Genomic DNA, 12965 nt, shown 5'->3' with positions numbered 1-12965 from the left:
AATGTGAGTGTTGATCAAATCATTCCGCACCCATCTTTCTTTTGCGTCATTTTCACGGAGTGTCTTGCCCAAGGGGAATTACCAGATCAAAAATGTGAACAGATTTGTAACTCTCAATATGCGTAGTAAGTTTGGTTTCCACAGATCCTGCCCTAATTTGTGGGTTTTCCCAAAGCCTTACCAGGCTTCTAACCTTGGTTTGACCTCTTAGTTGTTGTACAGCCTTAGGAAAGTACTTAATTTCTGTATACCTAATTTTCCTCATCTAAAAATGATATAATAATAATTTCTGCCTCATAAGGTTGGAGAATAGATAAAATAATATATAGAGAGCACCCAACACAGGGCCTGGCATGTATCTCCTCCAGGTGCTGGGATGACTCTTTTCAGGTGTACACTCTTCTTTAGACTTGTCCTCGTTTACATTTCTTTTTTCTTATTCAAAAAAATTTTTTTAATGTTTATTTATTTTTGGGAGAGAGAGAACGTGGGAACAGGGGAGGAGCAGAGAGAGAGGGAGACACAGAATCTGAAGCAGGCTCCAGGCTTTGAGCTGTCAGCACAGAGCCTGATGCAGGGCTTGAACTCACAGACCATGAGATCATGACCTGAGCTCAAGTCAGTTGCTCAACGGACTGAGCCACCCAGGTGCCCCTCCTCATTTACATTTCTTACAATGAGATTATATATTTTTCAAGATGATAGTTAACTTCCTGAATTTCTTTGTGCCTAAAATGTTTGTTCATTCTTTTCCTTTTTTAAACCAGACATGAAATATAATACAGATATTGGCTCTATATATTTGAATTAATTCTTTTTACTTTCAGGTAGCAAGATTTTATCACTTACTTCTTTCACATACATTTTTTACATTTTGTTCCTTCTTCAGATATAGATTGTTTTTTCTTTTGCTGTACAGGTTCCCTCCCCCCTGCCTCTTCCTTATACAGCACACATTTTCATGGTCTCTGTTGGTGTTGTGTTTCTTAGATAGCCAGGGGCTTAGCTGAGACCATTGTATTTTCATGTTTTTCTATTTTTTTCCTATGTTTCAATCAATGTTTTGCCTCTGCCATTTCCCCAGCTCTAGGGTCTTGATAGAATTATGATACTGAGATTAGAGTTAGGCCAACCAAAAAACAAACAAAACCAAAAGAACACACACACACACACACACACACACACACACACACACACACACACATACCACCCAAATTAAAAACAAAACAAACTTGCCAAGTTCATTTCCCCATGCAGTATTGCAAAAATATTTTATAGATCTTACACAAAGTTCTCAGCAGTTTTCTGAAATTCGACTTACGCTCATAGATAATTCCCAAGAGAAGTAAAGGGAACTTTATTCTAGGTAAATGGTGGCTTTTTGCAAACAATCTCTCTTTTTGGATATGGCCTTCTGCACTAGGAAGTTGAATTGGGTTGGGGCTGTGCTCAGGGACGCCCTAGAACCTGGAAAGGTTCAGGCCTGTTTGAAGGGTATTTGGGGATCTCTTAGTGACCCTCAATGGGGTTGAAATCAGGCTTGCAGAGAGGGTCCTTTGGGAAAAATGCAGACCATGTCATCATTTTTTTTTACAATAGTTATGATGTGGTACTTTTTTGTTGTTTTGTCTCTCAAGGACTCAAAAAGATCAGGAAGAGAAGCATTGTGATACTAATCAAGAAACTGCAGAACACAGATTTTAATGGGTTTGGGGAAATTCGTTTTTTTTTTTTTTTTTAATGTTTTATTTTATTTTTGAGGGAGAGACAGAGCACAAGTGGGGCATGGACAGAGAGAGGGAGACATAGAATCCAAAGCAGGCTTCAGGCTCCCAGCTGTCAGCACAGAGCCCACTGTGGGGCTCAAACTCATGAACCATGAGATCATGACCTGAGCTGAAGTCGGACACTCAACAACTGAGCCACCCAGGCGCCCCAAATTATTCTTAATGTCGTTTAGCTTTACTGTTATTTTTCCTTGTGATTTATTATCCTTTTTTCTCTTTTATATCAGAAACACATCTTACTGTGATGAAATGTCCACTGAGCTCAGGGTTTTTGAGAAGACAGAAGCTTCCCTGCCTTTCATATCATACCCGCAAATTCTTACGTTGTCAACCTCTGGGTCCTTAGTTTGCCCTGAGCTGAGTGAATTCATCCGTAACAAAATGGACATGAAGATTCAGTGGTACAAGGTACATCTTTAAAAACTGCCATTTAAAAAAAATTTTTTTTTTAATTGCCATTTAATTAAAATGTGTCTTACCAACTACAGGAAGGATATAAAATACCCATTCTGAAGATAACACATTCACTTTTATATTTCTGATTTTTTTTCAACTAGTTAGTTTAAAAAGGGCAATGATTAATATGTTCTGTTCATCTTTATGTGGCTGGGGCAAGGGTCCTCAGAGTAGGAATTTAAGAAGACAGAATGTAAAATGAATGCAGAGTAAGTGGCAGTTGAAGAGAATAGCTTTTTACTGTCATTTGTCTATAGCAATGGGAAAAAAAACCCATTGTTTATTTAACAACTGTGTACACATATTAATGAAGCTTTTTTAAAGCACATGATAATTAACTTTCGTGTTAAAGGAGTAAATATAGACAATTTGTTTTCTTGCCTGATTGAATAAATACTGTCATCAGATCACTTGTGTAGACCAGGTGTGGGCAAATGATAGCTATAACCAGTGGCCAAATTGAGTGGCCACCTGTTTTTATTTGCTGGGGATAGTTTTTACTTTCTTTGTTTCTTTCTTCTTTTATTTGAAAGAGAGAGAGAGCAGGGAGAGAGGCAGAGGGAGCAAGAGAGGGAATCTTAAGCATGCTCAGCATGGAGCCTGATGTGGAACTGAATCCCACGACCCTGGGATCATGACCTGAGCTGAAATCAAGAGTTGGACACTCAACTGACTGAGCCACCGAGGTGCCCCCAGTTTTCACTTTCTTAAACGGTTAAAAAAAATAAGACTAGTATTTCATGATATATGAAAATGACATAGAATTCAAATTTCAGTGTCAATAAATAGAGTTTTACTGGGACATGGCCATACTTTCTGTGTCTGTGGTCTCATACTCCAAGGGCAGAGCTGAATAGCTCTCCAAACTTACCAGAGGACAGAGGCCATGTGGAAGGTAGGCCTGAAATATTTACTATCTGGTCCTTTACAGGAAAATTTGCTGATCCCTGATATAGACAGACCATAGACTGATGCTGAAAAGTACAGTTATTTGTTTAAAATTTGATATAGGGCCACCTGGGTGGATCGGTCGGTTAAGCATCCAACTCTTGATTTTGGCTCAGGTCACGATCTCGCAGGGTGTGGGATTGAGCCCCGTGTCTGGCTCTGCACCAGCAGTGCAGAGCCTGCTTGGGATTCTCTGTCCCTCTCTCTCTCTGCCCCTTCCCTGGTTGCACTCTCTGTCTCTCTCTCTCAAAATAAATTAACATTAAAAAAATAGAAAAAATACAATTTGATACAAATTAATTCTGTAATCGAGGATAGGTCAACCAGTTGACTGGTATTATAGCTACAAGATATGTATAGGATATCAATGCTAATCGTTACTTAGCCTGAACTGGGTAGAAGTCTATTCTGGATTCCCTGGCATAAACTAACAAAGTAGGGACTGTTAATATCTCCATTTTACAGATTAAGAAATGGAGATACAGAAGTGTAAGGCACTTGTCCAAGGTCATGCAGCTGGTAGATGGTGCAGCCAGAACTCCAGCCCAGGAGGCCAGGCTCCACATACCACTGCCATGCAGGGGACCCCTGGGGGCTTAGAGGCCTTGGAGGAATGGGGGTACTGAGCCCTGTTTGGCTTTTTCATGTTTGGCTCCTCCTGTTAGGAACAATAAAATCTCTTTTTGGTTAGATAGATTGTAAAATAATACTTTATGAGCGATTAGCTGACAAACCTTTCCAGTTATGTCTGTGCTACCATTCAGAGCAAGAGTCTGAAACAGCTCAAGGTTATGTTTGACTATTGCAAGGTTTCGATCATCATGGTTTTGAAAGATAGGTTCCTGAGAACACTGTGTGCTCATTAGGATGTTTTTTTGAATCACATTCAGTTTTTTTCTGTTATTGGAGGCCTTGCTCTTGAGGATTCTGTTGTGTAAGACCCACAGAATCTCTCACCCATATAGGAAGTGTGCCCTCATTTCTCACATTTAGTTTTTCTTTTTTTCACAAATTTTCTCCCATCTTTATTGACTCCTAAAATTGAAACAATCTTTAAAGTAATTACTGCAATATCATTTCTTCTGAATATTACTTTTCAAGTCACAAGTGATTGAGGGGCAGAGGCAGAGAAGGAGAGAGAGAAAGAGATTCCCATGAGGGGCAGAGGAAAAAAAGAGAGAGAGAGAGAGAGAGAGAGAGAGAGAGAGAGAGAGAGAGAGAGAAATGGGGCTTGAGACCACCGATGTGGGACTGGAACTCACTAACTGAGATCATGACCTGAGCTGAAGTCAGATACTTAACAACTGAACCACCCAGGCACCCTACAACTATGTTTTCTATGTTAACAAATTCCCTCTGCTAAGAAGTACAGTTAATAGTATGCCTAAAGTACATTTGTAAAGTAAATACCAGGGCAATTGTTGGATTGCATATTCAACATCAATTGTTAATACTGATACTATTCATATAGCTTTTGAGATATAAATTAGTACATAGTATAACTTTGAAAAATATTTTCCCCTAAGGATTCTGTCCTTTTGGATCAAGACAATGAGAAGTTTCTAAGTGTGAGGGGAACCTCTCGCTTACTCATACATAATGTGTCTGTGGAGGATGCGGGTTATTACAGCTGTGCCATGACATTCGCCCACGAAGGCATGCAGTACAACGTGACTAGGAATATTGAACTACGTGTCAACAGTGAGTACTTGCCATTGAGGTACTTTTCCACCCTGTCAATAGCAAGCATGCAAAGAACAAATTAGGGTTCCCCGTGGAATTCCTTGAATGTCTTTGGCAGGAAAGGAAGAGAGACCTATCAGTTCTCCTAAAGCATCAGTCTAATAAGACAGGTGTGAACCTTTGAAAGATAGAAAGCAGTGTGTTTTCATGAGGAAAGCTGAATCCCTGGGTAGTTGATAGGGTTCCAAGTGTGAGGCTAAAACACACCAGCAGATGGGGCCAAACAGTGGTTCACTTGGAAGGTCTCTTTGGAAAACCCCTTTTGGAAGGCTTGTGCTCCAGGGCCAGTGATCAGAACATGGCTGCCATAACTTTAGGTATAATTCTTGGATACTAGAATTTTATTGGACTTTTCAGTTAGAAGGCTGTGCATTGGCATATCCAGTGGAAAATGCCACCCCCCTTTTTTTTTCTTCCCCAAGGCACGTGGCCCTTGAAACTAGAATTTCAAATAGTGAGTGCTCTCATTGGTTTAAATGAGTTCTACTTGAAAATAATGTTGTTAACAGTGTTGATTAGTATTTAAAATTGTTCAACATTTATTGCACACCTCCTACATGCTGGACATCAAGCTTGGTGCAAGGAACATAAAAGTGTTTAAGTCCTGGACTCTGCCCTGAAGAGTATGCTGTATGCTGCTTTTCTTTATGTTATATACTGAACAAGTACACAGTTGGAGTCTTTTAAGGCATTTTGGAGGGCTTTGAAAATACATTAAGGTTAAATAATTAGTCATTGAAGGGAGAAGACATTTTTTTTTTGTCACAGGGAATCCAGAGATTCAGTTTTGCTACAGAGAAAATCGTGTCATGAACTGAAATCTCTAGACTATTTTACTGTCTTATGAGGATTTATTCATACCAACAACTTGTTCCCCCACAGGGAATCATGGAAACTTCCCAGGATTTTGAAGGGGCTCCTAATTATCCTGTTTATGTGATACTGCATATGAACACTAGGGGGCGACCAACCTTCATATTACCCAGTGTTATGATCGCACTGTTTCTCAAAGGTTCTCAAAGGGTGGTCCTGGGCCAGCCAGAAGTAGCAGCACTTGGATGCTCACTAGACTTGGAAACTCTCATCTCCACTCCAGACCCACTGAATTAGAAACAGGGATGTGGTGGGGGGAGCACAGCAATCTGTGTTTAACATGCGGCCCACGGATGCTGATGTACCTTCAGATTTGAGAAGCACTGAGGTATCTAGCCCCTGAGGCTCTTTTCTCACCGCCTCTCTGTTGCCCCAGCATCTGTGCAGCAGGCATGTGATTATGTGTGTTTGTTGGGGGGCTGGGGGGAGACTCCTGGTCATGGTCAAGAAGCCATCTGGTCCTCTGCTGTGAGACTACCTAATGCTTACTCATGTTAGGATTTCAAGAGGCTCTGCAGGAAAGGTGTAAGGGTGGAGTGAGCAGTTATGGAGATGGGAAGCCCTTCACCCACCCTCAGTCACACTCTTTGCTCTAGTTCAGGTGCCCAGTTTCTTCAAGTGGTTGGGAGACCTTCCTCTTGGGAAGTTGGGTTGCTATTCAGAAGTCCACCTCTGTTTCCCAAAAGAGTTTACGTCTTCAATGAACAAGACACAGTAGCCAATGCTGGGTTGTGCTCTTTGTCACTCAGTGTGGGATTAACAGTATAAACAGGTGGTTCCCAAATACTTGTGCCTTTTTAAATTTTTTTCGAGTGACTCTTCAGAGGCAGGAATGGAAAGGATGGAGATATTTTAGGGCAAATAGATGTTGGGGTAAAGCCTATCTTGTGGACATTGTGAACATTGCTATTAAGGATTTATTCAGGAAGCCAGGGAGGGGAATGGTTAATTATTTATCACAGAGCAAAGAACATCTGTTAGTGGAATGTGTATTTAAGTGTGGCCTCTTCCAGTAATATCTCTTCTGGGAAAGGCATTGGCCAGAGATGCTCACTTTTGTGGAGAGCCTGTTTCCTTTGCTAGACAAAGGTCGAATCTTACAATGGCTGGCCATACTGTCGAGGAGAACTTTGTTAATTAGCTAAACAATGGAACTTGACTCTCAGCTCGAAATGAAGGCTTTCCTAATTGAATCTTTTTTTCCTCCTATCATTCTCAGAAAAAGAAGAGGAGACAATTCCTGTGATTATCTCCCCCCACCAGACCATCTTAGCTTCGCTGGGTAAGGCCCGCAAGGACCGTGTAACCCACAGGGGTGCCTGCAGTCCCTAAGCGCAGTGTCCCAGACCCTTGTGACCCCCCTGGGTGGGATCCCAGGACCCCAGCGTGAGAGGCAGAAATAACAGATATGAGGGAACATTTCCTTCTGTGAGATGGTAGAAGTGGCATTGATTGAAATTATGTCTATTTTGTTACATGAAAACCGTACCTACAAAAATCTACATGTAAAAATCCGAACATTCTGGTGACAGTTCTTAACTGTATGAGAGGATTAACAGCATGATTCCCTCATGTAGCCAGCACCTGTAGTATATTTTAAATCATTCACTTTACCAAAACTTGGCTGATGCTAAGCTTTTTCCATAAGAGTCCATTTAAAAAAAATTTTTTTTGTAATGTTTTAATTTATTTTTGAGAGAGAGAGAGAGAGAGCACAAGCAGGGGAGGGGCAGAGAGAGGGAGACACAGAATCCGAAGCAGGCTCCAGGCTCTGAGCTGTCAGCACAGAGCCCGCTGTGGGGCTCGAACCCGTGAACTGGGAGATCATGACCTGAGCCGAAGTCAGATGCTTAATCGACTGAGCCACCCAGGCGCCCCTCCGTAAGAGTCCATTTGTAAAGTGAGGCTGATCCTGCCACTACTGGCCCCAAGAGACAGTCTCTTGTCGCCGAAATAGCTAGCTGGTTGACTGGGGTGAGGAAAGTGACTGACAGGGTCTCCATTTTTCACTCTGGCTCACACACACTTCACTGTTGAACGTCACTATGTCTAACGGGATGCCACTCGATGCCAGCATTGACCGTGTAGGAGGGCCTCATTTCTCCTGTTTTCCAGAAGGAAAAGCTGCTCAGGGATCCCGGTGGCTCAATGAAGGTCAAAAGCCACACTGAAGTCAGGCTGGGGTTCAGACAGGCCTGTGCCTGTGTTTGAAAAGATGGGGAAGGGTCCACCACTCAGATTTGCTGATGGACGCAAGGACTGGTGTGACCCCTGTTTCCTGGCTGGGTTCTGACGTATGATGTGTGCTGTCTTGCTGTATGCAGGGTCAAGATTGACAATCCCATGTAAGGTGTTTCTGGGAGCTGGCACACATTCGACCACCATGCTGTGGTGGATGGCCAACACCACCAGCATAGAGAGCGCGTACCAGGGAGGCCGCGTAACCGAGGGGCAGCGCCAGTAAGTGTGTGAAGATCTTTGTCAGCTGAGAAGCATCTTCTAGGCATAGCTGTTAGGGGACTGGTGTGGGCTTTGCTCTTCCTTTTAGAGACAAGGTCATACTGAACCTATTCGTAATGACACACATTCTACATTAAAAATAATCTTTTTGATTCTAAACTGTTGGAGTTTTAGGATTTTATACACTGAGTTTTGCTAAGCATTACCAATTGCTCTTGAGAATCAAACTTTCTCTAGGAGCTGAGTTGCTGCTGACTTGGCATCGATGTTGCATTTTCTAGCTGTTTCATTTGTGTGTCGATTTTTGCAGTTTTTTCAAAAACATTTGTGTGTCGATTTTTGCAGTTTTCAAAAAAAAAAAAAAAAGGAACCCAAAAAACTTTGGAGTTAATACATTTCCACTATGCACTCGGCAACCTGAGTGTCAAACATTTTCACAAACCCCTCGAAAGACTAAAGGTTAGCCCCAGTATCCAAGGGCCTCCTTTGTTTCTCCAGGAACAGGGGACTGCCGCAGGCACTAAGGAAGGTTAATACTAAAAGAAAGGAAGAATTCTGTTCATAAGCATTACTCTCTGGAATATGTTTTCTCATTCTGAAAGTCGAACAGTCAGACCTTGTAAGTGTGAACCATTTGTTTGAGGAAGGAGACCATTCAATGTCCCCAATTATCAAAGATTTTTAAAACTGTAGTTTTGGTACTCTGAATTAGCCTGAACTTTCAATTGCCAATTTTTTATCTTTTTTTTTTTTTTTGGAAGACCTATCAAAAAATACCTTTCTGGATGCAGTTTAGCAGGTCAGAATTATATGTGGTTAGCACAGCTGCTTGCTTGCACAGTCGTTGTTGAGAAAAGCTTGGCATTGCTAACATGCCTCATGTGGGCTTACTCACACTGTCCACTCACTTAAAGGAGCCTATTTTCTCCCAAGGAGAAAAAAAAAGATAGTCCTAGTAGATCCACATACATGGTGTTTTTATTCATGCTCATCAGTAGCAGTGAAGCATCTTCAGATTACCATCACTACGAATGGCTGACTTGAGCCATTCCCTGGCCCATCTGCGGCTCTCTGCTCCCAACTTGAGTTTCCAGAATGACAGCTGGCAAAGGAGCAGAGAGGAGGAAACACCAAGGAGGCCAGGATTCCTGGAAACTCCCTCCTCCTCAATATGCAAATGATTTATTGGTGTTACAGTTAAGTTTCCCCAAACCAGACATTTCTATTCCCACTGCCGCCTCTTTGTTCATCAATGGCCTTAAAAAATGGATTCTTCCATTATCCAAACAAAACTGGCTCCTGTTAAGTTCTCCTTGTGACAAGCGTCCTGTTACAGGCACCAACATCTTTAGTGTCACTCCCAACAGCTTCAGTGTCACTCTCACCTTCAGGCACAGGCTTAGAAATTCTCCCAGATAGGGAACAAATATAATGAATGACAAGTGCCCTTGACTTTATGAGTTGAGACCAATTTAAGCACAATAGATCCTTCTCATTGAGAGTGTTTGGATGTCTACATTGTAAAGACGAACTTGCATTTGATACATCATGTTTGAGTGATTATTTCCTCCCTCAGGGAATACTCGGAAAATAACGAGAACTACATTGAAGTGCCACTGATTTTTGATCCAGTCATAAGAGAGGATTTGAACACAGATTTTAAATGCGTTGTGCGCAACACACTGAGTACTCAGATGCTACGTACCACGGTCAAAGAAGGTATGTATCAAGCAGCGTGTTTGATGTTCTGTGGCTGCTAGACAAAGTGATTTCCACGTGATTGCTTAGGCCACCGAAAGCAGATCTCTTATTTTTTTCTGATTTATTTTTTGTCGGGTGGAGGCTGGCTTTGGGAGAGTATATTCAAATCAAAATTTAAACAGCAAACTGATTTTTGGAAAAAAGACAAAGTGGTTCTGTGATAAACTTAAAAAAAAAAAATCCTTGTGTCCTCATCTGGTTCTGCCCTGGATCAGCAAGACCACCTGTTTCTTCCTGACGCCTCTAGCGGCAGGGTGGGACATTCTTTATCCCGAAATTGAGAAACTCCCTTCCCCGAGAGGTGGGGGCTGAGAGATATGTGGGGCTCAGGGCAGCTTCAGGGTTAAAGTCATCAGTCGAGAGGAGAGAAAGCACAAGACTATAGTCCAGTCAACCCAGTGCCCATTTAATGGACCTTTAAGAAAGAAGAAAAGCCCATGCTATCGTTTTGACCAAGTTGATTTCTTCCCAGTGTTTAAGCACTGAGTGGGAAAGGGAAATAGAGGTAGTGCAGAGACCCTTGGCATCCAGAGAGGTCAACAGGCGACAAGCCGACAAGCCGGAAGTGATCTCCAGCTGCAGTCTCATTATGCCTTCTGGGCAGTCTGTAGCAATCAAAGAAATCGCTCCACATTCTCTGTGTTTGCTGGGAAGGCAGCTGCAGACAGACTTGTAATTGAAAAGCTGAGGATTTGGTTAAGCCTCAGGGCAGAGCATGACAACACCCCGGACGTCTCAAGCCACTAGTTGGAAACACAAAACCCTTGGCTCACCCCACATCTACCCAGCTTCTCCCAGGGTAAGGCAAAAGACTGCAGTTGGGCAGTACTCCTTTCATACTCAAGTTTGAGAACCGTTGTTCTAGATCATTTCCATGAAAGGGTCAGTAGTTGTAGAGATTTGGAAAGGAAGCGTCCCACGGAAAGCAGAGTTCACTTCTGGGGTTCAGACTGTGACCCAAAGGAACCTATGGTTTGTCTGGTCCTGAAGCTGGGACCCTTTAAACATTTCTGTAATGTGAGCCCACTCCCTGCATGTCCTGTGCAGGATTGGCCATGCCTCATGGCAGCAGGCATAGCCGAAAGCCTGTCACCAGCATTGAGAGGTGCATCTGGGCGGCTGCTTGGAAAATTAAAGCTTTTCTCATTTCTAAACCTTGTGGGATTTTAAGAGAGAAGAATCATCTGGAGAAATGGTCTGAGATTGTGTTGATTCCTGGAGGCCTAGACAGACTATGATAAACAGCTTTAAAATGTAGAGCTCTGGCTTCATCGTCGAGTCCAGTAACACTTATGTACTTGTGTGTACTTGTTATGTTTTTATTTGTACTCTCTCTATTTTCATAACACAGGGATACCAAGGAGTAGAATGTAAAATAGCTGGGTCCAAGCAATAATCTTGACACCTAAGGCTCCTTTATTTGAAGTTTGTTTTCTCTTCCTTTGCTACTTTACTTAATCTTCCTGACAGCCACACTCATTGGAAAGGGGCAGACTGTACCCTGGCCAAGTCATAGTTGGCTGGTGAGGCCTAAACAGATACCATCTTTTAAAAATTTTTTTTATTTTTTTAAAATGTTCATTCATTTTTGAGAGACAGAGACAGCACGTGAGCGGGGAAGGGGCAGAGAGAGAAAGAGAGAGAGGGAGACACAGAACCTCAAGCAGGCTCCAGGCTCTGAGCTGTCAGCACAGAGCCCCATGGGGGCTCGAACTCACAAACTGTGAGCTCATGACCTGAGCCGAAGTCGGACGCTTCACTGACTAAGCCTCCCAGGTGCCGCTAAACAGATACCATCTTATTGCACGCTATTCAACGGGCGGAACAAGGACCCGTGACCCGTCACCCCACTCTCTGCTATTTCTCTTTAATGGATTTTTGTTCTACCTTCCTTGTTTCCCTAATGCCACAGATATCATTCTCAAATATCTTTGACCTGATGTAAGGGACATGCTTTCTAAAAAATCAGTGCACTATTATTAGAAAAAACAAACCCCACTTCTTGTCTTCTCCGTAAACCTGCCCTGCACTATCCTGCCCTGGCAGTGAGAGAATGTTCCATCCACCCACCATGTGACTCTGTTCTTCCTACAGCTGCCACATTCTCCTGGGGGATTGCGCTGGCCCCCCTCTCCTTGGTCTTCTTGGTTTTGGTGGGAATATGGATGCACAGACGGTATAAACACAGAACTGGAAAAACATATGGTTTGACCACGTTAAAGACTGGCCCTTAAGATTTTCAATCTTACGTGAGTGAAATAAAGGCAATAAAACAATTCAAATCCAAGCGATATCCTTTTTCATGGAAGTGGCTTGACCTTTTCGAAGATAGTGCTCTTCCTCAGTTTAACAGAGCTGCTGTGTTTATGGTGAAGCCCTAAAGAAAGAATGTGATGTTTATCCTGAAGCTGAATGACAGGAGGAAGTGTGCATGTGGGCGGGTGAGTAGCTCCCTGCCACTTGTGACCGTTTAAAAGAGTGAGGTGCCCCCAGGCCTGAATTAGAGTCAAAAACATCTAGGTGAGTTTTATAATTCATTCATTCGTCATTTAACAAAAGCGTATTAGAAGTCTGCCTTGGCTATGCTCCGTGGAAGGTGTTATAGATACAAAAATAGTTAAGATGTAGGCTGCGTCTTGGGGAAGATGGAATTTCATTTTGAGACCAGAAAGAGTGCTTTAGAAATGCTACAGAAGGAGAATCAGCAAGAATGGCTGAATTTTTTCAAAAGGACTAGCCAAAAAGTAGCAATTAAAATAGAGTAGACTGTGAGAAAAATACATGTTATTAGGACATATTAGTGAACTGAGAAACAGACTCAACTTTACAACAAAGGTTCTGAAAGTAAGGAGGAAAGAAAGGTATTGGGATGATTGCATTACACATTGGAAAAAAAAAAGAACAAAACTAGGACCCCTTTTATATCATGTTACTCCT

At 42.3% G+C, this 12965-nt stretch overlaps 1 protein-coding gene across 5 annotated transcripts in view; it reads left to right on the top strand.

Annotated features, from left to right (window-relative positions):
• IL1R2 (interleukin 1 receptor type 2) overlaps positions 1-12310 on the top strand; it is a 33768-nt gene extending 21458 nt beyond the window's left edge. For 4 of the 5 annotated variants that reach the window (XM_042931894.1, XM_042931896.1, XM_042931895.1 and 1 more), the window contains exons 4-9: positions 2015-2195; positions 4718-4892; positions 7027-7089; positions 8132-8267; positions 9844-9986; positions 12123-12310. In XM_042931894.1, coding sequence (XP_042787828.1) covers positions 2015-2195; positions 4718-4892; positions 7027-7089; positions 8132-8267; positions 9844-9986; positions 12123-12262 — 838 coding nt within the window. In that variant the 3' untranslated portion in view covers positions 12263-12310. Of the gene's footprint in view, positions 1-2014; positions 2196-4717; positions 4893-7026; positions 7090-8131; positions 8272-9843; positions 9987-12122 lie in introns of those variants that run through there. The other variant, XM_042931897.1, reaches the window with a different exon arrangement.
• Positions 12311-12965: the final 655 nt, after the last annotated feature.

This window comes from Panthera leo, chromosome A3, assembly GCF_018350215.1.
Source record: "Panthera leo isolate Ple1 chromosome A3, P.leo_Ple1_pat1.1, whole genome shotgun sequence".
Classification (NCBI taxonomy): domain Eukaryota; kingdom Metazoa; phylum Chordata; class Mammalia; order Carnivora; family Felidae; genus Panthera; species Panthera leo.
Note: the sequence above shows the minus strand (reverse complement) of the source record. Positions and strands in the feature narration are given on the sequence as shown.